At 36.9% G+C, this 26,823-nt stretch overlaps 7 protein-coding genes and 1 long non-coding RNA gene across 9 annotated transcripts; 4 read left to right on the plus strand and 4 right to left on the minus strand.

Annotated features, from left to right (window-relative positions):
* The first annotated feature begins 1,027 nt into the window (after positions 1–1,027).
* Positions 1,028–5,498, plus strand: LOC119067473 (myosin-2 heavy chain). Of its 2 annotated transcripts, XM_037170474.1 has the most exons (9): positions 1,035–1,165; positions 1,236–1,849; positions 1,906–2,033; positions 2,088–2,415; positions 2,477–2,626; positions 2,739–2,944; positions 3,010–3,120; positions 3,182–3,440; positions 5,036–5,498. In XM_037170474.1, exons 2-9 carry the CDS (start codon positions 1,433–1,435, stop codon positions 5,138–5,140), a joined length of 1,704 nt encoding a protein of 567 aa, XP_037026369.1. In that variant the 5' UTR covers positions 1,035–1,165; positions 1,236–1,432; the 3' UTR covers positions 5,141–5,498. The 2 variants fall into 2 exon arrangements, with proteins under 2 accessions (XP_037026368.1, XP_037026369.1); XM_037170473.1 differs by having other exon boundaries at positions 1,028–1,849.
* LOC119067482 lies at positions 5,467–22,693 on the minus strand. Its single transcript, XR_005085949.1, has 3 exons — positions 22,683–22,693; positions 6,899–6,901; positions 5,467–6,673 (listed from the first exon to the last, which is right to left on the minus strand). It is a non-coding gene; the product is annotated as an uncharacterized LOC119067482 (long non-coding RNA).
* On the minus strand, positions 7,525–9,022 carry LOC119067477 (AP-2 complex subunit sigma). The gene is made up of 3 exons (XM_037170479.1): positions 8,880–9,022; positions 8,670–8,819; positions 7,525–8,293 (listed from the first exon to the last, which is right to left on the minus strand). The coding sequence occupies exons 1-3, from the start codon at positions 8,880–8,882 to the stop codon at positions 8,018–8,020; spliced, it is 429 nt and encodes a 142-aa protein (XP_037026374.1). The 5' UTR covers positions 8,883–9,022; the 3' UTR covers positions 7,525–8,017.
* On the plus strand, positions 9,301–11,112 carry LOC119067478 (ribonuclease P protein subunit p21). The gene is made up of 2 exons (XM_037170480.1): positions 9,301–9,543; positions 10,480–11,112. The coding sequence occupies exons 1-2, from the start codon at positions 9,386–9,388 to the stop codon at positions 10,721–10,723; spliced, it is 402 nt and encodes a 133-aa protein (XP_037026375.1). The 5' UTR covers positions 9,301–9,385; the 3' UTR covers positions 10,724–11,112.
* LOC119067474 (pyruvate dehydrogenase E1 component subunit beta, mitochondrial) lies at positions 11,023–18,061 on the minus strand. The gene is made up of 6 exons (XM_037170475.1): positions 17,715–18,061; positions 15,980–16,141; positions 15,722–15,908; positions 15,308–15,652; positions 11,568–11,648; positions 11,023–11,493 (listed from the first exon to the last, which is right to left on the minus strand). The coding sequence occupies exons 1-6, from the start codon at positions 17,889–17,891 to the stop codon at positions 11,390–11,392; spliced, it is 1,056 nt and encodes a 351-aa protein (XP_037026370.1). The 5' UTR covers positions 17,892–18,061; the 3' UTR covers positions 11,023–11,389.
* On the plus strand, positions 21,154–22,162 carry LOC119067476 (39S ribosomal protein L40, mitochondrial). The gene is made up of 3 exons (XM_037170477.1): positions 21,154–21,310; positions 21,395–21,643; positions 21,708–22,162. The coding sequence occupies exons 1-3, from the start codon at positions 21,285–21,287 to the stop codon at positions 22,018–22,020; spliced, it is 588 nt and encodes a 195-aa protein (XP_037026372.1). The 5' UTR covers positions 21,154–21,284; the 3' UTR covers positions 22,021–22,162.
* Positions 22,475–25,196, plus strand: LOC119067479 (neuroparsin-A-like). The gene is made up of 3 exons (XM_037170481.1): positions 22,475–22,709; positions 24,665–24,770; positions 24,851–25,196. The coding sequence occupies exons 1-3, from the start codon at positions 22,618–22,620 to the stop codon at positions 25,049–25,051; spliced, it is 399 nt and encodes a 132-aa protein (XP_037026376.1). The 5' UTR covers positions 22,475–22,617; the 3' UTR covers positions 25,052–25,196.
* Positions 23,227–24,242, minus strand: LOC119067475 (26S proteasome non-ATPase regulatory subunit 10-like). Its single transcript, XM_037170476.1, has 3 exons — positions 23,970–24,242; positions 23,705–23,903; positions 23,227–23,632 (listed from the first exon to the last, which is right to left on the minus strand). The coding sequence occupies exons 1-3, from the start codon at positions 24,098–24,100 to the stop codon at positions 23,276–23,278; spliced, it is 687 nt and encodes a 228-aa protein (XP_037026371.1). The 5' UTR covers positions 24,101–24,242; the 3' UTR covers positions 23,227–23,275.
* Positions 25,197–26,823: the final 1,627 nt, after the last annotated feature.

The raw sequence follows: 26,823 nt of genomic DNA on the forward strand, positions 1-26,823 counted from the left end.
GCCGGAGGCCGTTTCCAGTCTCGATGCAGCAAGAACTACATGGGTATCGACAATTCTAATCAAAAGAATTTCTAAAAACAGTGTAAAATCAAAAATATAGGGCCGTCAATTTGTCATTTTTTTACTGTACGTTTCGAAGTTTAGACGAAACTATAAAAAGATCAGTGCATTTTAGCGACATTACCGTTGAACAATTTTTTGTTTAGAATAATGTTTTACGTCGATTAAAAATAACTTGTCAAAACTTCAGTCACCCATTGAAAGAAATTGAAATGAATTGAAAGGAAGTAGAGTGAATCCGGCAATTAGATTAACTGATCCGGTAATTGAGGTAATTAAATGGAATTGACAGGAATTAAAAGGAATTGACAGGAATTAATGAAAGAAATTGACAGGAAGTACCTATAGAAATTGAAAGAGAATTGAAAGAAATTGAAAGGAATTGCAAGGAAATAGGGCGAATCCGGCAGTTAGACGAGTTGCTTCGGTAATTGAGGTAATTAAACGGAATTGAAAGGAATTAGAAATTGATTTGCCACTTTTGTAACCAGTGGCTTACCCCTCACATATAGTTCTTGGACATATATATAGTCGTTAGCGCATGTGTTTGGATACGATTTGAAAAAAAAATGGGTCCGCTCCAAGGCCATATGAATTGTCAATTGTCATAGAGACATAATCTCGTCAATATTTAGATGAAAACCTATCACTGTGGATGAAATCATGTTCGTTCGGCCAGTGGAAATTCGTGTTTACAGTACTTGGAACAAACCTATTTGAAACGGAGCATGTGGACAAGGTTCTGAAGAACAGGTTAAGACGCTCGCGAACGCGGAAGGCATCAAATTTGTTAAACGCTCTCATTACATATTGTGTGAAAATTCCAAGGTTCTGAAAGAACAGGTTAAGACACTTACGAAGGCGGGTGAAACAACAAACTACCGAACTATCTTACCGCTCATATTTAAAAATATCGAATTTTCTTCGCGTTTACAATGACACGAGTGAATAATGCGTGACCAACTTCAGTGTTGTTTATTTGCGTTGATATTTTTGTTTGGTTATTGCTTGATTGCTCTTGTAACAGAAATTTTTTATTAAAGATCACTTAGAATGAGCATCAGTACCAGTGAACCTTTTTGTAATTCAATCCCAGAAGCTGTGTGTAATGAGTGATTCTGATGATACTGATGTCCTTTTGTTAATACCACCTGATTTCTTCCTGGCCGACACAGGAAGCTCTAGTGAGGGAGTGAGTGCCATTGAGAATAGCTCCAAAACGAAAACGGTAACTGAACTAGTCAGTCCTTGTTGCCGGAAGTCTACAAGTAAACTTGAACCTTGCAAACGGTACAGTAATCAGTGCACAATCGATCACCCCTTCAATTTTGGAAACAAACAGTCGCGGGAGAACAGCTTCGACACATCACAAATGTATCACTCAACGCCAAAGATAGATCGATTTTCATCAGCCGATTATGGTAAGCCGAAAGACGACTTTATCAAAGAAATCGACACTCACTTGCAAAATACGAATGGAACCGCCTCCGGTACTAACGGTGATGTTAAACGACTGGCTGTAGAAGCAATCAAAAAACACAACTCGCTGCTGGAGAGTCGGAAAGTTGATTACACGGAAAGTGATCGAAATTTTGGCTATGCGAGTGGTGGAGCCGATCCGTATAATAAGTTTAGTAGATTGTCCGACTGGAGGAACGATGTCAATCGCAGTTCGGAAATGAAGAAATGTCTGGGAGGTAATGATACCTTGTTGAGTCTTAATGAAATTTGGGATGCATCGGGTAAAACAGAGAGTGCCACAGTTCACGAGGAGAGGACGAGACGAGAGGTATGTGGTGATTTAACAGTTCGCTTGAATTGATGTAACACTTTGTGCGGTTTCAGCACTGCGAAAAAACGATACAAATTTTACAGTCCAAATTGACGGAATATCAACAGAAAATTGCTGTTGCCATTAAAGTGGATAGGACCAAAGATGAAGCACTAAAGCGACTGTCCGAAACGAACTCAAGGTATGTGTTGTCACGTAAACTGAACGACTCCGTGATCACCCGTTTCTAATTCAGTCTTCTAGCCAAAAACAATCATCTCGAATTGAAACTGACCAACATCGAAATCAAGCTGAACGACAAAGACTCGGAAACGATAAATTTGCGCGAAAAGATCAATTACTTGGAACAGGAAATGACGCAGTACATTGAAGTAGCAAAACGGTATCAGGACAACTGTGAAAAACTTGAAGCCAAAATTGACGCACTATCACGATCGGGAGACGAGGTACGAGACATTCATCGTAATCAGCTCCACGATCTGGAGATTCGTCTATCGAATGCAAAGAAAAATGAAGACTTACTGCGTGAAGACAATCGAAAGTTACAGGATGACTTTGCTAAGGTAAATTGGGTGTACATTTATGACCAATTTGCGTGTGGTGCTGATGGCGAAATATTTTCAGGCTGTGGAGTCGCTGAAAGTGAACGATACAGCCGAAAATCAGATTGACAATCTACGGCAGCAATTAGATATTGAAAGTAGCCGGGCTGAGTCTCTGGAGAAGCAGAAGAAGTCAATGCAGGAAACAATAGCTTCTTTAGCGGAGAGAGAGGTACGGTCATTGTGGACGATGAATTTTCAGATTTTTTCTTTGTTATCCACCTGTTCCCGTGGGCATTCACATTGTTCACACGCTCAATTTCCCCCTTTTCGTTTCTTTATAGAAGAATTTGCTGAAAGAACTGGACGGCCAAAAAACGTCGCTGAAATCATTTTATCAAAATCAAATCGAGGACGTTGTGCAGCAGAAAGTCAAAGAGTTTCAGAAGCAATTAGATCTGGTCGAGGAATCATTCAAAATTGAATCGAAACAGAGAGAACGATTGATAGCCGAACGGGCTATCAAACAGATGGAGCTATTCAACCAAAAGTATAAACTTTGCTTAAAATGGCTATGTCTACTTCCCAGTCAGCTAACATTAATTCTATCCGTAGAAATGAAGAAGAAATTTCATTGATCAATCGGAAGCATTGCGAGGAAGTCGAAGTCTATCGAATACAATTGCAAAATGCATCAAAGACCATCAGCCATCTTCAAGCGAAGCGGTGAGAATTTACTTTTAAGATGCACAGTTTCAGACGTAAAATCTTCCAATTGAATTCACAGAGCCGACATAGCCGAACAGTTGCACGACATCATGGAGACACAATGGCAGCGTGCATTGGAAATGATTTCTACCGGCGATCCGGAAGACGATGCTGTGGATCGCCATCAATCGGCGAAAAAGAGTCACAATCAACGCGATGCAGTGGCATCGAGAAAAGCGGATGAAGTGCATGAAACGCCAGTGAATAATCGACAAAATAACAAATTTGCAGATGGTGCTCAGTGTGGTGACGATAAACTGCAGTCGTTCATTGATTTGGTAAGTTTGCGAATTTCTAATTTTGAAACTTGGCTTTGTGTGTTACAACTCGTCCTCTTAAGTCACTTGATTTGGAGATGTTGTGAGTGGTCGTTGCTGATTCATTTTTTGGCAGGGGCCAAATGATGACCGATGATTCCTAGCTCTTTTACTTTCTAAGTCTCACAACTCATCATAGGTCGCAACTATCGACATCGAATAATAGTGGTAATTCTAGATAAGTCTTAACCTTCGGTAGAGTTGTTACACTCAATTAGCTTAAACTCAAGGAAATTGCTGGCATTGTGGGTTGTCAAGGGAAGTATTTAATCTACACTGATTTTATCGATTCAGGTCAAGTTAGGTTCGATTGTTGTAGAAATGTCGAGTTGTATGAGTGCAGTTCAGTTCAGTTCAGTTAAAATGTACAGGTCAGTTTCCCAGCCCACACACTTGGTTTACAAAAAGTGTCGTCTTATTTATCAAACTTTCATTTCGCAACCTCATTTGTTAACACCATTGACATCCCATTAAAGAGGCAGAAGAAGTTCAGACAAAGATGTCGGTTGTAGTAGTTGGTGATTCATTACACCTTCACTGCAGCTCAGATACAAAATTCTTGCCCTTAAGCCGTTGTAGGTTTCAGAAAAAAATGATAAATCCGTAATGCCCACCACTAGTAGCATATATTGCAGGTTTGTTGCGGCTCACACATCTTTAATGCAGAATGAACTGATCAGATCTTACCTTTGAAATTTGATGAGCTGTAGCGTAGTTGAATCACATTTTTGTATGACAAACATAGGGTGGATCGATTTTAAAATTTTAATTTCAATCTAAAAAGCATATATTGTTCAAGTTCCATAACCGCACATGTCGCCTGATCATTTTCCGAAAAAAGATTTTGGTTTTACATTTTAAGGGCTTCCGACTGCCGACCGAGCAATTTTCGGGTAAAGCATTTTTACGTGTAAACATGAATAGCGCTGAGACCATTTCATATAGATAACATAAAAATTTGAAAAAAATATTTTTTGTGAACGGCCGCTCAAAGTTACAGTTTTGTTTCCAACGAAAAATTGCTCAACTTTGAAGTGAAATCTGAACTGACGATGTAGCATGACATGACCTAGATCAAATTAATCGTTATTTAATCCATAATTTCATAAAGGATTCGAAACAAAAGAGTTTTTGAAAAACTTTTGGTAAATGTGCTTTCCATTAATGGGAAATCTAGTCAAGAATTTTTGACAATTTTGGGAAGCATATTTGTCGCGTTGAGTGAATGTTTTTTGATAAGCTCTTCTATCTAAATATAGATTTCAGTTTTTTTTTAGAGATATCATCATTTCTCTAATTCTCTCAATTGCCATTTGAAATAACATGCGAAATCAGAGAAAACAGAAAAACAATGAAAACGATGATGTCCCATAAAATCTCGAAAACTATATTTCTCCGACTGTACTCGAACCTAAAATTTAAGTCCCTTCTGAAAGTGAGAATTTTAAAGTTGTTATTGTCTGTACGCCATAATTAGAAGGAGGATGACAGATTCCACGCGATTCAAATACGAGATTACGAGAAATTCCAATCAAATATGTCTTTAATATTTCCAGCTCCTAAGAAAGTCACCGCGTGACACCGACCAACTAGAGGATATCCTAAATTTGCCGAGAAAAAATCAACGACGAGATGCATCGAACCGACCGCCATGGAAATAGTGTAAATGAAATTATCCGACAAGATTTAATTTTCATTTTTTTACGTTTATTTATTTCATAATTATACATATAAGTAATGATATTCAATAATTTACAGTGAAGTTCGTTCGTATAATGACATATAAATGATAGCCGAACAATTCGATCAATTTTCGGTGTTGTTCAATTTGGCGGAAATGTTTTTTTTTTGTCCATTTTCTAACCAATAGAAAAATGTATTGCTCCATTTGATGCCGCTGAAAATTGATCGATTTGTGGTGTTGGTTTCGCCGAACAGCCAGACAATATTAAAATTTAAGAGAAAAAAAAATATTTTGTTGTGTAGGCAACTCCCGAAAGAATTAGGAAAAACGAGAGAAAAAAAAAAAATTTTAATGGAATGGTATGGGTTTGGTTGGACTTTGTCACATCAATTAGTTTATTTGTGTCAGACAGAAAAATGTTTTCCATTTTATAGTAACAATGTTCCCAAGGTTTTCATTAACCCTTAACTAAAATAGACAATCCTTAACGCAACAGAATTTTGTGTCTACCTTTTCGGATTGAATATTAAGCCGAAAAGAGGGCCCAAAAATCAATTTTGCTGTTTTGTGTTTCTATAATTTCTTTATGAATGTAACGAGTGCTTTCACCTATTTTTAAAAATAAAAATTGTTTTTTTACTACATCACGACTGACTTCAATTTTATTCAACGTTTCTCTTCCATCATTCAACGAAAATGGATAACCGAAGAAGATAAACAAACCGGACCGGAATAACTATACAGGAAATGGGGACGAGATCTGTAAAAACAGAGAGGAAGTAGAATACTGATTGTATTAGATCAGAAAAAAGCCGGAAAAATCGTACGTTTGTATCACATCCCATGTGGATTGAATAACATCAATTGGAATGTATTCGTTGCAAATGTTTATTTTGTCCGCTCTGTACTTGGAGTTGGGAACGAAATTTCAACTGCACCATTTCCTAGCAATATACCGATCCCGTTTTTACAGATAACGCCAATGAAATTTGTGACGCAATTCGCTTCAACTGTCCAATCATACCACCCAACGGTGTTATACGACTTTAATACTACCACTTGGGCGTATGTCTATTAAACTCATTTAAACCCTTATAAGGCAGTGAGGTTGTATGAGTTGGCCAGCTGAAGAACAGCTGAAGCAAATTGCATCACAGATTTGGTTGGATTTAACTGTTTATTCACCAGATCTCCAGATTTCTGACACTAACGATTCTGTCTACAGCAAAGCCTGTAGACTTATCTTAGCTGTTGGTTCTTGTTTATTCTAGGGGCGACTACTTGGTCTGTGCGAGACACTAAAATGTTTTCAGTCGGGCTTTTTATTGACAATAGTCTACTGTGGACTGTAACAGTGTGCATGTTTTATAGAGCATTCGCATTAAAACTAATGAACGTAAAACTGTTCCATAGGCAACGAAACTCAGCTGAATCAATAGACTTTTCGGTTCGAGACTATTTTTGGGAAACCGTCTTTCCATTTTTTACTGATTTTTCCTAGATTTTTCCACTTTTCCTCAATTTTTTTTTTTGTGGAAAATTATAGAAAAAGTGCAGTTTGTAAACCAAAGGCTTATGTAGAATCAGCAACAGCTGAACTTCACCAGCTGATCAAAAAACACAGTCTACTTGTGTAATATACAATCAAAACACATTCTAAACAACGACGACCTGAACGTGTGTATGTAGCTTGCTTTTGAATTGTTTTCGCTATAAAGGTATTGTCTTTGTCGACCAACTGGATCAGCTGTTGCTGATTTTGCATAAGTCTTTGGTTTAAAAACTATAGAAAAATTTTGGAAAAGAAAAATTGGGAAAATGCCAAGAAACACCCCTTCGAATGCTATGAATTTAGTAACAATTTTCAGTGCAAAATGTCGAACAAATCTTCGAATGATTTCGAATGATCAGTCTCCGTTTTCCAGTTGATAACGAGAACGTAGAATTAATGAAATTCCCCGAGGAAATGTTTCCCCGTTGAACTACGTCGATTGATAGGATTTAACGGTTCTCGCAACAGTGACTGTTTTAGAACGCATTCACTGGCAGATCACCGGAATTAAAGGATATCATTTTTGGTAAGGTTACTTATAAGGTTCCATTGAAAAAGCGAACATGACAAAAATTTTATTTTGGAATTAAAGTTTTGTATTTTAAATGAGAAATAATTTAAATTAACTTGACGCGCTATGAGATTCTAATTCATGTGATTTTACAATTCAATTTAAAACGAACAAAAATAAAGTCTTTGGATGTTATTGATACAGTAAATTATTTTCCGTTTAATGATAAAGCGGTTCGAGAAACAGGAAACAATTGCGCAAATTTATCAACTAAATTTTTTTGTTTGTTTTGTTTTCATTCAATAAACACTAGAACTACTCAACGTTCAAAATAATACTCAATTTTACTTGCTCTCTTTCTCTTTCAATATCTTATTTAAAAAGCAGAAAAAACCGAAACGAAAAAAGATATCTGGCAGCGATCGTTTGTTTTATCAGAAATTTATTTAATTCTAAAAACGAAATTCTTTTGTAATTTGTTTTGTTTTCATTTTTCGTTTTTTTGTGTAAATGTTTTGTCTTTCTCTTTCATAAATAAATGTTTGTTTTTCCATCTTCTCGTTTTATTGAATGAGTAAATTTGTGTGTACATATTCGCAAATTGTAAACAAAAAATCCGCATTTGGTTTTCTTATAAATTTTTCTCTCTTCTTTTTATACAATTTCAAAATTCATAGTGTGTAATGCATCACCGAGGCGGCGCCGGGATGATTTTTATTTTTTACTTTTTAAATATATTTCTGTTTTTATATATTTATTACTTACCAACAATGATTTTGATTGATTTTGATCTACTCCAGTGTGTTCAGCATCAATAATTGTTTGAGTACTTTGGTCTGTGATGTTTCTCGAATTTCACCGGCCAAAAACATTTCATCCACCACCGTGTACACTTTGTAGAAATTAAACACCAGATCCAATTCGCACACATTGTGAAAGTATTCATTGAGCACTTCGACGAAATTATGTATCGCTTCCAAATAGCACAGATTGTTGTCATTGACATCAACGCAAATGCAAAAGTATAGACCAGCATAACGTCTGTAGACGATTTTGAAGTTACGGAACTGTAGAAAATAATACAAAAAAAATTCAATCACATCGATGTTGCCCACAGTTGGATTTATTTAAAAAAAAAATTACAAAAACGGAGTCGTTCAATTTGAACGACATTTGAACGGGGCTGGTAAAAATAATCAATTTTTGTTTTAATCAGCAACAATAAAATATGCTCCAAGTTATTGTGACTGATTAATCATCATCAACGACAACAACAACACTTCTTCTGTGCATTGCATAAACAATTGATTGTAGGTTTGTTTTTTGAACGAAGGAAGAAGTGATAAGAGAGAACCGATTGTTTTTTTTTTCGTTGGAAAAGTGGGTGGGCTCATTTAACGATTACAAAAGAAAGGGTGTCCGAATCACTTCCACCGTACTTACTTCAACGAAATTTGTATGTTTTGCATCGCGAACTGTAACAACAGCATGCACCTCTTCAATTAATTTCTGTTTTTCATCGTCATCAAAGTTCATGTACCATTTTGCCAGTCGAGTTTTTCCAGCACGATTTTGTATCAAAATAAACCTAATCTAAAGTGTAAAGCGTTACGGTTAGAATGGTGAATGGGGCTGGAAGCTGTTGATTTTTACCATTTTTATTCGTAATTTATATTCCTTCGATCGATCTAAAACCAGCAACTTCTATCACTCACAGAAAAGTTAATGACGTTTATCAACCTTCATACAATACCTATGTAGCGATCGCTCCCTGTACTGCCACTGTCATTATTATTTTTTGCGGTTGGTAGTTGTCCCAGTGAAAAAGAAACCAAGGTTCACCGTTGTCGAAGCACAAAAATTAAAATTATTTTTACTTTACATTACGGGTACAAACGCTTCGGTACAATTATTAGAACTAGTATTTCATCGAACTAGTATCGACGACTATAACTCAACATTCGACCAATGAGACTGGCTATGTGTTCGGTATTGCCGGTCTTGCTTTCAATCTCTCTATCCCAAATTCGACATGTTCATTTCGAACGTTTCGAACACAAAAATTATTTTGCTTGGGAAATGCGGTTGTCATAAAAAATAAAAACAAAAAAATGTGAATGTAAACATACCCAGAAAAAAGCCGGAAATTCTTCACAAAAATGAATCCAAAACAACAAAAGTGTCATGGAAAAGAAACGTTTGAACGGATGAATTTTTTGTATCAAGCTGGCACGTTGATGGCCGGTCAGAATGCCACGCTATCTTGTTACTATGGCCAGCTATGCAAATCTATTGCGAAGAAAGCTGTGTTACGGATGTAAGAAATTGTTTCGATTTATTGTGTATCAATTTCAGTTGCAGCCTGTCGATTATCAAATTTGATTGCCTGTCAGGGAACGAACGTATCAAATATATTTAATGAGTAGACTAAATGGGTGACCATTCATATCCATGGAAGGGTTGCCGTAAAACGGTTTCACTCCATCGAAAAAGGGTTTCCTTGCTACTGTTCAATAAAACTAGTGAGGTGCTGGTAAGGGCAGGAGATTCTTGGAAAATAAATTGTCAGGCTGATGTTAATCTAGCCAGAATCGTGTCGTAGAAATCGAAATTGAAAAGAAAAATTTGTTTAAAAACTGAAACCACGGAACGGGTCTTTCACTTAAGTACAAAGGGAAAAGTTGCGATTGATATTTTGTACAAAAGGAAAAAGATGGAAAACTCACGTTCCACATTACCGGCATGTTCCACATTTGCATCGCTTACCGAATTCCGGTCCATACCTCTGTCTCCATAACTTTTGTTGGAGTAATTTTGTTGTTTCCTCACCCAGAAGCACCAGAAGATATTTAAATTTGTTTGACCCGAGATTGTACCTCTGAGTTCAGTTATTTTTCGAGTAATGCAACGCAGGCTTCTAAAACATTTAGCGAAATAGTTCAGCTTTCAATTCAGATTTCGGATGTCGAAAATCGTTGAAAATGTGATTTGTTTGAACATCCGATAGAAGGACCGTCTTCAAAATTGAAATCGAATCGAACTTAGATCAAGGAACAATCATAAATTGCGACAACATTTTTCGATGATTTCTAGAGGCTCCTCCCGCCCGCTTTTTGTTTCGAATTTTTCAACATTTTGTTGGATTTTAAAATGTCATTTTTTGGCCAGGCTGAGCCAAGTTAAAAAAAAAACATCGGCCGGCATACCTCTTCTGAATCGAGATGATAATGCTCTTTTTCTTTGACGCTTCCAGGGAGCCGAATCTTCACCGCACAATATGCAAACGTTGTGGCAATATTATGAAACCATCCACGACAGCCGAATTGTCCATATGTGATAAAGATCCAAACATGTGCCTCATAGCGTGTAATGTCTGCGGTTCGGTACGACGATTTTCAATAAATTCCAAATACAATCTGTGGTTCGATGACCCGAAATCGGTGGCAGAGAAAATTCGATATGATGATGATGGCGGTGAGGGTGAAGCGGACAGATGATTTTTTTTTGTAACAGTTGTGATTTGATTGCAAGGAAGTTTCGACGACATGACGATATTATAAAGGGAGATTTGTTGAAACTTGATTGCAATAGTATTTTGAGCGGAAATAAAACGATGATTCTCAAATTTCATACTCAGAATTTTTAATTAGTTCCGATTTGGATAACAATATCATTTAACAGAAAGGAAAAAAAATAATTAGATTTAAACCGAGAGGTTTGGATCAAAATAAGGTCTCACTATTTGCAGAACCATGTAGAAACTCTACCTGACCTGAGGGGTGTGGTGGTAAATGTGTTTTTTTTACTTTTTTTTGTTTTAAAAGCAAGAAAAGATTGCACGGACTTTAATGCTTCAAAAACGTTCATCTAATCAACAACGGAAAAGTAAAGAAATTTTTAGACTTCCTTTCAGCAAGAAAGTGTTCGCATTGCAGTTGATATTCCTAAGGAATTTTTTTATTTTATGTAAAATCGTTCGTGGTAATGAGATTGATTATATTGCTTTGATCTCGTTTTCACCAAAAAATAATAAAATAATAATTTGTAAGCAATTTTGCTAGGTTTTCTCTTTTCTCTTTTTAAATAAATTTTCTGGTAAATCGAATTTGCCATTTCTCCCTCTCGTTCTCTCTTCTAACACAAATGACTTGTTCGATCGTCGTTTACTTAACATTCAAAACAGATTTAACAGCGGCTACCACATCCTTTGCTTGTGGCAATGCAGCGGCCTCCAATGATACGGCATATGGCATTGGAACATCGACACCTTGACAGAAACAAAAAAATAAAATAATTTCAAATCTCTTGACGGGCCAATTCACAGAGTCGAGATTAATTTACCAGTTACTCGATGCACGGGTGCGTCTAAATGGAAAAATGTTTCGTGTTCCATAATTCGGGCACATATTTCAGATCCAACACCTTGATTTGGAAAGAAAAAGAAAAATTTAAACCAAAAAAAGGTAAACTTTTCCGGTGACCGTTTCAGTAAGATTTGATTATAAAGAGTGGATAAGAAAAAACCTAAGTGCCCGGAAGTTCCAGAATTGCAATAGTTTTGAATGACAGAACCGTTTAACGGGAATTGGATTTTTAGTAGGCATGGGCGATAATGAAAATGATTATCGATAATTATCAATTATCGATAATCGATAATTATCGACTTTTTTTATCGAAAATTATCAAAAAAATATCGATAATAGATAATTATTGATATTTTGATAATTATCAAGATATCGATAATTCGATATATCGATATTTCGGTCCGAAAATCCGATATTTATCGATATATTCCGATATATCGGTATATTATCATGAATTTTCAGATAAATATCAAAATATCGATATTTTGATAATTATCGAATTTCGATATTTTGATAATTATCGAATTTCGATATTTTGATAATTATCGATAACGATATGATTAATCAATTATCGATAATTTCTTTCGATTGATATTATCGATAATTTTGAACGCCTCCCATCCCTAATTTTTAGACATTAAAACTACTGACACCCACTCCTTCGTTTTATTAACAGCCTCTGTTGTATTTTAAAGCAACTAGCTCAATGGTAAGTAAACTTACTCCCCGATCGAGGTCAACCGCAGTAAAAAAATCATTATTTCCAAACCAGAAATTTCAGGACATCTGCATTGTCAAAATCTGTCAAAATTGAAAATACTTTTTTAATAGGCCCCTGGTTCAAGGTCAAGAAAGTTTTCAAATTTTAATTTCGAAATAGTTGAAAAGTGATAAAATGTAGTGGGGCGTATGCATTACCGCAAGATTGACATCACGTACTATTCGAGCACGAGCTGGCCTGCACAGATTGACGTCAAACAAGTGAGTTAATGCGATTTCGAAAAATGTTAAAAATAATCGCAAACAAAAATATCTGACGACGTCATTGCTTCTTTTGACTTTGAATTAGAACGCAGTGAGTTTCGATTTTAAAGAACAGCTTTATTGCACGGTTGTTTGTACAGAACTGAATATGTTCAAGTATACGCAAAGTGCACATACTGCTGAGGGCATTTATACTTATACAAATGCAAATAGATTAGGGTTGGACAAAAACCAAAAAACTAAAAGTTCAACATTCCCCCGTTTTGTCGACCCTAATATCATAACAATTGCAATTTTGGTGGAACCGCTTAACCAAAAAATAATTCAAAAAAGTTTCGCAAAAAACAAAAAATTATACAGCTTAACGGGAACACCCGAAAAATTATTCGCACCGACAAATTCCCATCAAACTTCTGAATTTTTGAAATTTACTCCTCGGCAACGGTTTGGTAAATATATCAGCGATCTGATTGTTCGTATCGATGTACGACAGTGTGAAGAAACCATCATGAAACTTTTCACGTATAAAGTTGTACATGACATCGATATGCTTTGAGCGTTTGTGAAATTCCATGTTCTTGATGAGCCGAATGGCACTCTGATTGTCAACCAATAACAAAGGATTTTGAATTTTCGACCAAATATCGACCATTAACCGATCGATCCAAACCATTTCCTTCACAGCAAGTGAGGCAGAAACAAATTCTGCTTCGGTCGACGAGAGAGCAACACATTTTTGACGTTGTGAAGCCCATGATATGGCACTTGTACCCAACATGAATACATTACCACTAGTTGAACGTCTCGTCTCGGGGTCCATTGCATAGTCCGAATCGCTGTAACACAAAATTGTTTGCTTTTGATTCGTTTCGAAAATGATACCGTAATCGATGGTGCCCCTCAGATATTTTAGAATTCGTTTGACTGCATTGACATGAGTTTCTTTCGGATTGCTAAGAAATCTGCTGACTACACCAACCGCATACGAAATATCTGGACGCTCGACCTTTGAAAATTCCTCCAACGCTGTTCTGAATAAATCAACAGTTGCATGTGCAGCGAGCGCCGGTTTCAAATATGATCCATCCACAGCTTTAAACAATCCATTCGCCTTGAGCATTACTTTGACTTGAAACTTCCAGATGAACCATCCTTCAACTGAATCCAATTTTTCGATTCTTGCGTAATCAACGCTTTCTTTAGAGTCCGTCATATTCGATTGTTTCCGATTTCCGAATTACTTTGATAACAACCGCACAAGCCTCTGTATATTTATTGTCCGTTATCCACGCACTGTAACTTGACCAACAGTATCCGCGAGCTCCGATAACACTTCCGACAAAAAAAAACGATTTTGCAATAACTGGGCCTTATAACCTTTTGACTTTGAATTAGAACGCAGTGAGTTTCGATTTTAAAGAACAGCTTTATTGCACGGTTGTTTGTACAGAACTGAATATGTTCAAGTATACGCAAAGTGCACATACTGCTGAGGGCATTTATACTTATACAAATGCAAATAGATTAGGGTTGGACAAAAACCAAAAAACTAAAAGTTCAACAGCTTCCTTCTTTAATTTTTCATTGGTGAGTAATAGGGGTGACCAGAAAATGAAAGGGGTCGAGAAACTTGACATTTTTTCTGAGGAAATAGATAGGTTTTCTGGCCAGTATGTTTTTCGACATTTTTTTTTTTTGAAATTTTGGACATCCCTAACGAGTAATAAAACAACAACAAAAAACTGTTGAAGGCGCTTCGTTTGGCATATTCTATAGTAAATTGGACAAGTTGGCCCAAGTTAAACAGCCTCGAAATTAGATCGATAGGAATTCGAGAAAGAAAAATGGTAGAGGCAATTTTTACCGCTTTTCTATCATATTTTGGATTCAGATATCTTAGATAGAAATACATCCGATATACCACGACTAAACGCGTTGTATGATGATGTTTACAATCAACATCTAGTACGAGATAGTAGAACTATCGTTTGTCTATAGGTCTGTTGCAAGGTCGTTACAAATGTCAATTGATATCTATAGAGAAGCCCATACAACATCACATTGAAGTTTTAACGAAAGAATTTGTTTCAGTTGCGGGTATGTTTGGAGCACGTACAGTAATAGGTCTGTTCCAAGGCCATTAAAATTGTCAAATTTCAGCCATAAAGAGTCTCTATTAGAGACATAACCTCATCAATATTTATATGAAAACCGATCTCTGTCTCGTGTTCGTTCGGCCAGTGAAAATTCGTGTTTCCAGTGAACAAACCTATTCACTAGCGAATTTTCGACAGTTTTAACAAGGCTACCCATATTCATGGGTAGAGGAGAGAGATGGATGGTGAACTTCGGCAGTTACCACTTAACAAAAAACCAGCTCAGAATAGAAATACAGAGCGATATTGCCGCTCTCAACAATAGGAACAACCTTCAACATTGACCTCGCACAACTTGAATCTATAGATTTTGGCAATTCGTTAGTTCATTTTCCTCCAAATTTACTTTGCTTAAATGACTTCACTCCTAAGAACTATTTTTGTTCATTTACAATATTAGAGGTTGTCATGAGCACTTATTAACATCAGTCATTCCATATGCAATTTGCCCTTTACTTAGTAAACTCCTCAAGGACAAACAGTCTTCAAATTTCTTAACGGTTCACTATCCACATAATGATCAAAACTAACACAAAGGAAAACGTTTCCAACATTTCAATAACATTAAAACACTCACCGCTTTGAGGCCATCCGCCCTCTACCGTAACCAAATGATGCGTTTTTTGAACTGACTTGAATATTGTTTCTTCATCTAACGGACGTATCGACCTCAAATTGATCACTTCACATTCGATTCCGTTGCCGGCCAATTCAGTGGCAGCTTCCAAGGCCGTACCGACGAATTTCGAATGCGACACTACGGTTATATGCTTTCCGGGTCGTTGAATTTTCGCTTTTCCGATTGGAATTAAGAATTCTTTATCCAACACCTGATCGGACACAGGGAATGCGGTACCGTACACCATTTCATTTTCCAAAAAGACAACGGGATCCAAGTCACGGATGGCTGACTTAAGTAGACCTAAAATGGGACGGGCCATTCAGTTAATTCGATGTTTGGAAATCGTCCACAGAGCCAATTCGTACAAACCTTTAGCATCTTCACTATCGTACGGAGAAATAACCTTTAATCCCGGACAATGAGCATACCATGCAGCGAAACACTGTGAATGTTGAGCCGCTACACCAGCAGCAGCACCGTTTGGACCACGAAATACAATTGGTACATTCACTGTACCAGCTGACATGTAAAATGTTTTTGCAGCCGAATTGATTACCTAGCCGGCGAAAAAAAAAAAAAGTTGTTTTGGTCGAATGGCCGTGGTCACTAAAATCAGAATTGCATTACCTGATCAATGGCCTGCATCGAAAAGTTGAACGTCATAAATTCGCAAATGGGACGCAGACCGGCCATAGCAGCACCAACAGCAATGCCAGCAAATCCCATTTCAGTGATCGGAGTGTCGATAACCCGTTTGTCACCATATTTCTTCCACAGTCCTCTTGATACCTGTGGAAAACCGAATCAAACCTAAAGAAGCAGTTCAGGTGAGAACATTGGGTATCGGGACATGGAAATAATTCGGTAACTGAGTCATAACGTCCCGGTCCATATATTTTACTGGTGGTTTGTTCGGCGAAGATTTGTTCATGAAATCAAACCATTTGTAACCAAATTTTTGTCAAAAATATTTCCCAGTACCGATACTACCAGGACATCGCACTATTTCCATGCACGGATGGGTCTACCGATTTTTGATTTCAGTAAAATTTTCGCTTTGCTATTGTTGCTTAACGATTCGCAGGGTTTGTTTAAGACACAGGACCACGGGTGTACCACTTTACCATAAAAATTGTCGTAAAATACCATCGATGTTAGGCAATTGCCGAATACAATTAAAAGTTACTATAACAGAAAATCGTTGTTGCCGAAAACTATAACATTAACGAACTATATGAAAAAGGCAGCAGATTTTGGTTTTGATTTTGTCAAGTTGAATTTCAGTGTAGAACCTGGCTGTAAATTACCATTTGATCGATTACCAGCTGGTCCACGGAATAATTACTCGTTTTCTTTAATTAAATTAATAAAAATTTGATATTATTAAAAAAAAAAAACCTTGGAACGAGCCGAACAATTCGTATGATCTGGAATTTCCAATTGTATCACAGAAATCGGTTAAATTTGCATTTAAAATGTTTGTCGATTTATTTGACTGGATCTGCGTTGGGTAATCAAAATTCCAGATCATAAGAATTGTTCGGCTCGTTCCAAGTTTTTTTTTTACAATAAGAATCAGATTTTAATTAAATTAATTGGAGAACTAGACGCAAATGCGACTTTAATTCGCCACCCACCGGTTCAAAAAATATTTCGGTACATGTTGTGGTATTGTCGGTAATGAGCTGACATTCAGAAAATTAAAAAACGATTCGATGTTTTTGAACGACATTCAACAGGGCTGGTACAAAAATCAAAAATGTTCTAAGCAGCGACAATAAAAATTGTTCTAAGTTACACCCCTGTGCACAGGACTCAGGTTCAGTTTTAGTTGAGTTTACCGGAATGACCGGTTATAGACTGCAGTAGGGTCGTAGTTGGATGATTTTGCCCTATCTTGTCTAGAATTGCTTGCAAAGACCAATGTGTACGGAATAGAAATTCATTATATAACCAAATTAATTCAAAATAACTAACTCGTCCGACACAAAGTGATATAATGTCTGTATTGTGACATGCAAAATCTGATTGATTAATATTTCTAATAAGAAAATGCAAAATCTGCAGAATTTTTCGTTTTTACTTTTCTTATCAATCACGACCTGGTGTATTCAATATTGAATAAACGTAAGACGGTTACACATGCGTAAAATAAACAAAAAAAAAACACTTGCCAGTTATATGATTCGTGATGAATGAATGAATTAAATGCGCGAGTATGTAACCAAAAAAAAAACTTTTTTTTAGATTGACAAGAGATTCACTTTACTTTAATCGAAAGTTTACGTAATCGCAACGGGTGCAAGTGGAACAAAATAGAATTGGAAAACCTTGTTTTGAATTAAAAATGACATGTTATTACCTTGTAGGCACCATCGTATTGAGCTACCTCTTCGCCCAACAAAAATACGCGCTCATCCTTTTCCATTTCTTCGTCCATCGCTTGATTGAGTGCATCCCGCACGGTTAATTGTTGGGCAGCTAGGGACTTGGACGTGGAAAAACATCGTTTCGATAGTAAACGTGCCGTCGATAACATAATGTACGCCGTTATTCAGTAGAAAATATAATAAAAAAGAGGCGAGTACTTTGTCAACGGCGTCCGCGAAATGATATTGACAACGCAGAAAATCGACGACCACAATAAAAAGGAAAACTAAACTCGTAACTAGCGAATCTCAAGAAAATTTTGCAAATTTGACATAACCGAGAATGAAGGTCGATGAATGTTAACTCTGACTTGACAGCGCTCGGATGATTTCGTAAATTCGAACATACGACAACCGCAAAAACATTCAAAATATTTTCGAGTTCCATTTTTGATGATATCGTTCAAACGACCAAATTGTTTGACATTTTAAAGCAATTGGAAAATGCCTGAAAACAAGATAATTTTATGTCAAACTCGTGCTTCTATGTACGTGAAAGCCTCATATAATAATTTCAATCCAAACAAAGCTTGACAAGACAAGAATTATTAATAAATTTCTCCTAATAAGCAATGACGTACGTTCATTGCTAATAAGGGCTTTCCGCAATCGACATTCATTTCCAGTGGTTCTTCAGCTATCACGGGAAAATTAAATGTGTATCTAGGCAACCATTTTTTGTTTACTATTTCGAAATTAGTTATTTGAAAAACTTAGGACATTGTGAAAAAAATGTTTATAGAAATTTTGGACAATTTCGGACAATCACTCCTCCAAAGCTTTTCTCCTCACGCGAGCTTTCTCATCATTTTTATCAATAGTCATCGACTTTTCAATAAATGATACATTTTCAGGGACAGTTCTTATACTGATCAAAGAAGTTTCGCTCAGTCGAATTCTTCAAGGCTGTAAACTTTGGGGAGGTGAAGCAGACCCCAAAGTTTACAGCCTTGGAATTCTTACTTCATCGTCAACAAAATTCGCTCGCTCCGCTCGGGTACTTACAAACTTACACTAATCTTTACTTGAAAGTGTATCGATCGGGAATCTGTAAAGTACATTCGTCAGATCGAGTATCTTTACTGCCTTACTTTTAGTTATCGTAAGTTGCCAAGGGAAACATTTTCTAAATAAACCCTTGAATAAAGCTCCACTTCCTGCGGATATGCGATAAACTTTTTCATCAAAAACCAAATTCCAAAAACGTCGGTGAATAATGTGAGCGTTAAATTTTATGTTTGCGAGAGGCGCTAAAATAATATGCCGCCCTGTTCAGTTCACCCAAAAAAACAACTATATTCAGCACAGCTGAACATTTTTTTTTTGAGTCTGGACAAGTACAAATGTGTAACGTAGCAGTATATACTTACAACTAAAATGCATTAATATTCAGCTGAGCAGGGCATTATTTCCTTCTATCTTTATCTAGCTAGCTCAATTGACAGTACAATAGTACAGCACGGATTTGTCGCGGGAAGGTCAATCGTCACGAATCTCCTCGAATATGTTCACAACGTAGTGAAAGCAATAGCCAATGGTGGACAAATCGACACGATATTCACTGATTTTTCGAAAGCATTCGACAAGGTATCTCATAATTTGCTTCTTCAAGAGCTTAAAAATTGTGCAGTTGGAATCAGCTTCTTAACATGGTTCGAATCCTACTTGGTAAATCGGTCGCAATTTGTCGTCATAGGCGACACTAAATCGACGAACATCTCTCCCACTTCCGGAATTCCACAAGGATCAATACTTGGCCCATTGTTGTTCCTGATCTTTATCAACAGCGTGCCAACGGTATTTAAATCAGCAAACTCATCGCTCTTTGCTGACGACTTGAAGCTGTACATGAAAATTGATAGCGAAGACGATTGCGAACTTCTCCAAGAGGACATCAATTCACTAAAAGATTGGTGTAGTACGCGAAACTTATGCCTGAACATCGACAAATGCTTCAGTTTAACTATCTCGAACAAAAGAAACAAAACCAGCTTCGTCTACAACATCGATGACTCGGACCTAGCACCCCTAACCGTAAATTCTGATTTGGGCGTAATATTCGACGACAAATTCAGCTTCGAGGAACACATCGATAATGTCATTAGGAAGGCCTACAAAATGCTTGGTTTCATTTTCCGATCAACCAAATGCTTCAGATCACCGAAAAGTCTCATCGTGCTATACAGTGCATACGTGCGAAGCAGATTGCAATACTGCTGTTCCATCTGGAATCCCATCTACAACATGTACAGCGACAGTATTGAAAGAGTACAGCGAAAATTCACCCGCATGCTATACTACTAATTCTGGATTTCCACACTCGACTGAAGCAACTGAACTTACAATCACTCGAAACGCGTCGACTACAGTTCGATGAATTTTTGCTCCATAAACTGGTTCACGGTAACCTCGACTCAGCCCTGAGCTCTGCACTCAACTTTAAGCGCCCATCTCGAGTCACCCGCAACCAGCAAACTTTTTACCTACCGTTCAACAAAAAATCAAACATTCAGCGCAATTCCCCTATGTATAGACTTCAGAGCAACCACAATGAATACTATTCTTCGATTGACATACTGGAACCGAATTTTTCTGTGTTTAAGAACCGAGTTAAGTCTCTCTATGAGCTTTAAGAGTTACAGTTTGATCAATGGATGTAAGATCTTTTTCTCTTTATTTTTTTCTTTTCTTTGATTTTCGCTCTAATCTCCTTTTGAGACTACGAATTTAATGATTTACATAATAACGACAACTTATATGTAAATTAACGGTTAATATGTAATTAGGGTAGTGGCCTGTATATTAATCGGAATAAACAAACAAACAAACAAACAAACTACCCGACTACCATGAAAAATGCACTGCTCTCAAGTACAATTGTTAACATGGCAGTACAATGCACATCTTAACTGCACTTATGTACACATATGTGGAACTTAATATTCAGCTGTCTGCACAGTTAACATCCTCAAAAAAAAATTCCGTGTTGTTTTTTAAACGGTTTTACCAATCCCACGCTCGTTTGTGTAACATTTTCACGCGTGTATAAACAAGTGTAAGCACTAACATCATCCGGAAAAAAATGCGTCACTTAAAATAAAAGTCGCCGACAGTGGGAATTCAAGGTGTAAACTTGAAAATTCCTAAAAAATTTCTGATTCTTGTTAAAGAATGAAATTTATTGAATTCAAGAAAATTTCTTAATTATTGGTATACATCGGAATAACAAACTGAAATTAGTTTTGTAAGATTTGTTCCTTTTACCATTTCTATAAGGTGTGAAATCAGTTAGTTATCGCTTTGATTGAATGTTTTACTAATATTGAGAAAACCAATTCAATTTTAAAGAGCCATTTTTGTTCGGAGCGGCTGTCATGCAAATAAGAAATTCATTCTCTCATCAATTTTTGGTGTGTGTGAACGTCAAATGTCAAAATAAAAGAAAACTTTTTGTATTTCCTGGAAAATTAATTAAAAATAAGGAAAAAATCATTTAACAAAATATGTCAATAGCAACGGCATTTTCTAGGTAAGCCAGTAAAACATCTACTCCATTCAAAACAAGGAAATATTTGGTATCCGGCCTGTTACACTCTAAAAATCGAATTTTTAGGTTATGCCTTCAATCGACTTATTGCCGTTCCTTTTCGACCACCTCAATAGCCGCCCTGCGGATCACTCCCATTTTATATGCAGAACCACTGAAAAAGAGAAGAAAAATCGATCCTGCGGTGGTAAAGGCGCGCGAAGACAGGAGACGTAAGAAAATTGAAAAGCAAATCCGGCGATTGGAAAAGAATGCTAGACAATTGAAGCCAATCGATGAATTAGAAGTTCCAATGACATTGATCGACGAAAAGGAGTAATGAAACCATTTGTGTTGCCATCTCAATGCAACAATAACGAATTCTTCCATTGATTTACAGTAAGCGAACTCGACCACCACCAAAATTAACGCCCGAAATACTGGAACAGAGAGCACTGCTGGAAAAGCGATGGAATTTGTACAGAATGCAAGAAAAGCAACGAGACTATCAACAAATCGACAAATTGTTGAATGCACAGGAGAAGGCGCTACAAGAACTGCGTTTCGAATCGGTGGCTTTGTACGAGCAGGCGATTCAGCCGGATACAAATTTGGTTCCATTTCATGCGGAAGGGCCGACAGCAACACCGCCAATCGATAAATATGATAGTCCCGATGGTGAATATACGAACATTAGCAAGAAATGGGACTAGAGACGTGACCATGTCTAAGTCTATTGTACACACAAGATTGTACCATGTAGTATGAGACGTTGGAAATAAAGTGCCATTTGGTATCGAACGTCAGCGGTCGTCCTTTAACACTTGTAAACGTTGATTTAATGAAATGATTAAAAAAATCAATCGATTTCAAGACCAAAATGGTTTAATAATTTGTTCGCTGTAACCGGGTCGGATGTAGACATGAATTAATTAATAATTTTAAGGGAAAAAAATCTTGAAAAAGACAAAACATTAATTCCACTTGATTGGTTTGTCGATTTTTTCTTCCCTTTTCATTATCGCACATTGCATATCATTAAGTGGCGAAGATTTTTTTTTTGTTTCAAACTTGAATGTATGTATTGACCATCCCATATCTTGTCCTTTTGCATACCATTTGAATGAAATTAATTTTGGGGTATAAAAGGGACTGAATTTCCGATGTAAAGTCACAGTTTTTAATTGTCACTGAACTTGTTGAGCAGTTCCATCATAACTTTTAAGTTTCCTTTACAAACATAAATTACTCACCGTTTCACTTCAGTGTTTCAACGCGTTTTTGAAAGAAAAACAAAATCCGAAAAAAAAATGATTTTCTCCGTACGATCCGGTATTGTATTGTTTGTGGTGCTTAGTATTAGTCTAGCTGTGACAAGTTTTCCATTTAAGAACGGAAATGCGTAAGTATGAGCTCGTGGACTGGTCTGCCTTCACCGGTATGGACATCCGGCGCACAATAAATATACTGGAACTCAAAGAAATTAGGGATGAACCCTGTGAGATTTGTGATCTTTTGATAAAATTGTACTCAGTGGAATGAACGAGAACTAGAGTTTCTGTGTAACGTTTCTCGCTTTCCTTTCCTTACCACTTTTCGTTTTAAACTCTTCTGTTTAGTACTCTTACATCGATGGATTACACATCCATGTGTACAGCGGTTAGGTTTACCGTTTATCGGTCAAATTCGCTGATGCCTCAACTAGCAAATAGATTGTCTTGATTCATATTCGTTACCACCACTTTTACCGAGTCAATTCAAAAGTGACCCTTTACTAAGTTAATCCAAAAGTGTTTTTTAAACTGTGACTGGAAATTTCCCACGGACTTAACTAGTGAGTTAAGTAGTAATTTTACCAAGAAGTGTCAGTGGTGTCCGTACTTTAGAACTTCCATTCCTTACATCAAGAAAAACTTAAATTCAGTTGCAATTGTGAGCGAATTTAATGTTTACGAAATTCACACGAAATCATTCAATACCACACTTCTCCTTGATCACCCTACGCAATGCCGGCTTGCACAGATCCACCGGCGTTTTTTCTTCTTTGTTCAGTACCAGCGGTGAGGCACCATGTTCAATTAACAACAAAGCGCACGACGACTCATCGTCCTCGCAGGCATAATGCAATGGTGTGTTGCCCTCACGGTTCGGACAATCCAGAATCGCTTTGACAGTATTCGATAAATACAGTTTCAAAATCTCGGTGCGGCCCATGGACGCTAGTCGATGCAGTGGTGTATCACCACGAACATCCTTGACATTCACATCGGCATTCCTTTCCAATAAATACTGCACGATATCCGTCCAGCCCTTTGAGCATGCATACTGACAAAGTGAACGAATGATTTTTTAGTGATTTTTGTGAGGCAAAACAAACACCGTTCAGGTTCATTTTACCTGCAGCGAGGAATGTCCTTGTGAATTTTTCGAATTAATATTGGCACCTGCTTTCAGCAGTAACTCGACAATCTTCAAATTTCCTTTAAGAGTTGCTAATATTAGTGGAGTATTTTGAGCGTCGTCAAGAGAATCAATTGGACAGTTGCTAAAGGATAGCAGATGTTCCACTGCTCGTTCGCGACCTTTTAAGGCACACCTGAAAACGAATACTTAAATTGGTCTTCTATTCGTAACGATAACGGAATTTCCATTCAATCCTAACCAGTGTATTAAATGACGTTCGTTAGAATCTGTTTTCGTAATGATATTCGGATTTTCAGCAATGATGTTCTCGAATTCATTAAAATCCAATTCGGCTATCTTCAATAAATCGGTAGAATCGGTGGCGTCCATCTTATGAAACCACCAAATGTAAACTTTTTCAAGGAATTAACAAATTTTAATCGGAGTCGGTATACAACGAAAACTATTCAAAACAATGATGATGACTTTTCAAAAGTGAGACAAATGCGCCATCGATAGAGCGAAACGACATATGTCATTTTATTTGACATTTTATTCGCGTTCCAGTTCGTATTTTCCGCAATTTCTTTGAATTCGGTAATGATGGTTTGGGAAACGCATCTACGAGAGAGATTTTATAAATGAAATTGAAATTGTCAACCTAAAGCTGTCAGCGGACTACGTCATTTACCACTCCGTTCACGAGTGAACAATTGAAGCTACTCCCACTTCCCATTGTTAGAACGTAAACGGAGAGCTAAAAGGTGTAAGGCCGCTGGCAGATTACTAAATAAAGCTGCCAGCGGACTTATGCCCTTTAGCTCTCCATTTACGAACGTTAACGAAAAATTGTTAATGCGAAAATCAACTCTTGATCGAAAGTCTAGCTACTTCGCATTACTTTTTGGTGGGTTTGGAGTGAATGCTACTGAATCCTAAAAATTATATTTCCAGACAATATTGGCAGAGAATGTGTGATAACATGGAGGAAGTTACAGACAACTCCACATGCAAAGATGGGGTGTGGAGGAATCCGTGCGGAAAAGTGGCTTGTCTAAATGTAAGTCGAACGGGATGGCAATGTATTGCCTTGCAGAGATTGTGAATCAAAATTTGATATTTTCTATTTTATTAATTTAGGGAGTAGCAGGTGATTGTGATGAAGCTGGATCATCGTTTCGGTTCGGTAAATGTGCTCATACCCTCTTCTGTAGGTGTGGAAAATGTCAAGGATGCTTGAAAGGAGCGTGCTACTCTGAATTGTGTAACCATCGAACACCATATGCAAAGCGAATGAACAGTTTTCCAGTCGAATACGTAAACTACTATAACGAGTACTAAGATGGAATTTGAGAACTTACTTAGACCACCATTTTCCGGCAAACTTATTTAAATTTCAAAACGGAAACCAATAATGCTATTGTGATGTTATTTTTTCTAAACAATTAATAATAAATAAAAGAAATCAGAGAAGAATAACCAACAATATCATCGTTTTCGTTTATATTTTGGAGATAGATATTCCTATTCTACATATATAAACACTAGATGTGTCTTCGGCCGAGGAAGTGAATTGACTGATTTATTCAAACATCATACACATCATATATAGGCATAATTCTAGGCTACTTGATTCATACCACTTTGTTGTGGTACTGCAACGAGGGTCACCACATACTTCCCCTCTTTGTAAATTTTATTATTCGGAATCCGTGTCACTCATGAGTAAGTCTTCCTCGAGGATACTATTTTCTTTCGTCGTGACCACTGCAAGTGCTGCTTCGTTTGGATAGTCTTCTTCGTTTCTGGTGACGGTTGATGGTTTGATGACAGCTTTGGGTTCGACCATAGTCCCTAGAATTATTCGCAGCACCGAACGGAAAGTGCAAGTTTCATTGCATTGGGTTGGGTCGGTGTCGTTTCCATACATTTGGTGTTCACGGCATATGACTGGTGTATCTGCTGCTCGTTCCAAAACTTGACGCATGGTGGATTTTTTGTTGTTCCGTTGCTGCTGATGGTTAATCGATGCTTCGCCGATTTGGCCAGATTGTGGTTGCTGAACCATGCCAGTAGAATTGTTTCGGCCGATTTCACTAGTCGGTGCTGCGTATGGATGACTATTGGCTGGTGTCGGGTATGGACGACTATTTCGATTGCCACGAGGAATTTTTCGTCGTCGATCCATTGCATCGGCTTCAATTCGTACCAATGAGCGTTGAATGACTGTTAAATCCTTTTGGAAGTCGTCTATTTTACGGAACAACTTAGGGAGCCAATTCAGTTGAGCCATTTTTCAAATTTTCTATTGATGTTGACGATACAAGATCCAATAGTAGAATGACGAAGTTATGTTACGTGTATTCTGTATTTATAGGCTGTTGAAGTTGCAGAGTGATTTTCATAGAGTGTTTTTTGAGTACGGAAAATCATAAAAAGGATTTTGTGTATTTGATCTTTTAGAAAAATCAAATTTTGGGAATTCGAAATTTGTTTGTCATGAGAAATGGTTTCGATTTTCATGTTGCTGTTTAATGATTGTGTAGGCAAACAATTTCATCTATTGCACTACACACGAACTTTTGCTTGAACAAAATCAAGTAAAAGTTCGTGTGTAGTGAAATATATGAAATTGTTGGACACATTTCGTTTCAGTTTCATAGAATGTTGTGTTTTAATGTTTTGTTTAAACGAATTACGGGATTCTCAACCCGAGCGGTGTCGCAGTCAGATTCAAATTTTCTATTTTGTTTGAGTGCAATGGCATCAATTTGTTAAATTTTGAGAAGAAGATTCGTCTGAACTTTTTTCAATCTTTGTTGATTGTGTATGATTCTTTAATTTCCTTCTGACGATTTTATTTTTCGTAGGGATGATACACACTACGACGAAATATACTTTGCATAGATTTGTGGTGGTAATTTTTAGGCAGTAATTGGTGTGATGTATATTCCGACTGATATTAAATGCCATGTGCTAATTCAAGGGTGGTAATTTATACACAATGACTTTTAATTTTATTATGTTCTGTGATGGTAAGAACTTGTGACACTAGGTTTACCTGGTATATCTCAATTTCGATATATCGAAATTGGTGATGGTGGTAACGATAG

Source organism: Bradysia coprophila (assembly GCF_014529535.1).
Source record: "Bradysia coprophila strain Holo2 chromosome X unlocalized genomic scaffold, BU_Bcop_v1 contig_12, whole genome shotgun sequence".
Taxonomy (NCBI): domain Eukaryota; kingdom Metazoa; phylum Arthropoda; class Insecta; order Diptera; family Sciaridae; genus Bradysia; species Bradysia coprophila.

Bases quoted from the DNA above. Each gene is read 5' to 3' on its own strand.
- LOC119067473 (XM_037170473.1), top strand. From the start codon at position 1,169: ATGAGTGATTCTGATGATACTGATGTCCTTTTGTTAATACCACCTGAT. The intron at 2,627-2,738 runs GTACGGTCATTG...GTTTCTTTATAG, and splicing joins CTTCTTTAGCGGAGAGAGAG to AAGAATTTGCTGAAAGAACT. The intron at 2,945-3,009 runs GTATAAACTTTG...TTCTATCCGTAG, and splicing joins ATGGAGCTATTCAACCAAAA to AAATGAAGAAGAAATTTCAT.
- LOC119067477 (XM_037170479.1), bottom strand. The intron at 8,294-8,669 runs GTAAGTACGGTG...TATTTTCTACAG, and splicing joins AACATACAAATTTCGTTGAA to TTCCGTAACTTCAAAATCGT.
- LOC119067478 (XM_037170480.1), top strand. From the start codon at position 9,386: ATGAATCCAAAACAACAAAAGTGTCATGGAAAAGAAACGTTTGAACGG. The intron at 9,544-10,479 runs GTAAGAAATTGT...TGACGCTTCCAG, and splicing joins AAGAAAGCTGTGTTACGGAT to GGAGCCGAATCTTCACCGCA.
- LOC119067474 (XM_037170475.1), bottom strand. From the start codon at position 17,891: ATGTTATCGACGGCACGTTTACTATCGAAACGATGTTTTTCCACGTCC. The intron at 15,909-15,979 runs GTAATGCAATTC...TTCGCCGGCTAG, and splicing joins CGATGCAGGCCATTGATCAG to GTAATCAATTCGGCTGCAAA. The intron at 11,494-11,567 runs GTAAATTAATCT...GTTTCTGTCAAG, and splicing joins ACCCGTGCATCGAGTAACTG to GTGTCGATGTTCCAATGCCA.
- LOC119067476 (XM_037170477.1), top strand. From the start codon at position 21,285: ATGTCAATAGCAACGGCATTTTCTAG. The intron at 21,311-21,394 runs GTAAGCCAGTAA...TCGAATTTTTAG, and splicing joins ATAGCAACGGCATTTTCTAG to GTTATGCCTTCAATCGACTT. The intron at 21,644-21,707 runs GTAATGAAACCA...ATTGATTTACAG, and splicing joins ACATTGATCGACGAAAAGGA to TAAGCGAACTCGACCACCAC.
- LOC119067479 (XM_037170481.1), top strand. From the start codon at position 22,618: ATGATTTTCTCCGTACGATCCGGTATTGTATTGTTTGTGGTGCTTAGT. The intron at 22,710-24,664 runs GTAAGTATGAGC...TTATATTTCCAG, and splicing joins CCATTTAAGAACGGAAATGC to ACAATATTGGCAGAGAATGT. The intron at 24,771-24,850 runs GTAAGTCGAACG...TTATTAATTTAG, and splicing joins GAAAAGTGGCTTGTCTAAAT to GGAGTAGCAGGTGATTGTGA.
- LOC119067475 (XM_037170476.1), bottom strand. From the start codon at position 24,100: ATGGACGCCACCGATTCTACCGATTTATTGAAGATAGCCGAATTGGAT. The intron at 23,904-23,969 runs GTTAGGATTGAA...ATTCGTTTTCAG, and splicing joins GAACGTCATTTAATACACTG to GTGTGCCTTAAAAGGTCGCG. The intron at 23,633-23,704 runs GTAAAATGAACC...TCACTTTGTCAG, and splicing joins AAGGACATTCCTCGCTGCAG to TATGCATGCTCAAAGGGCTG.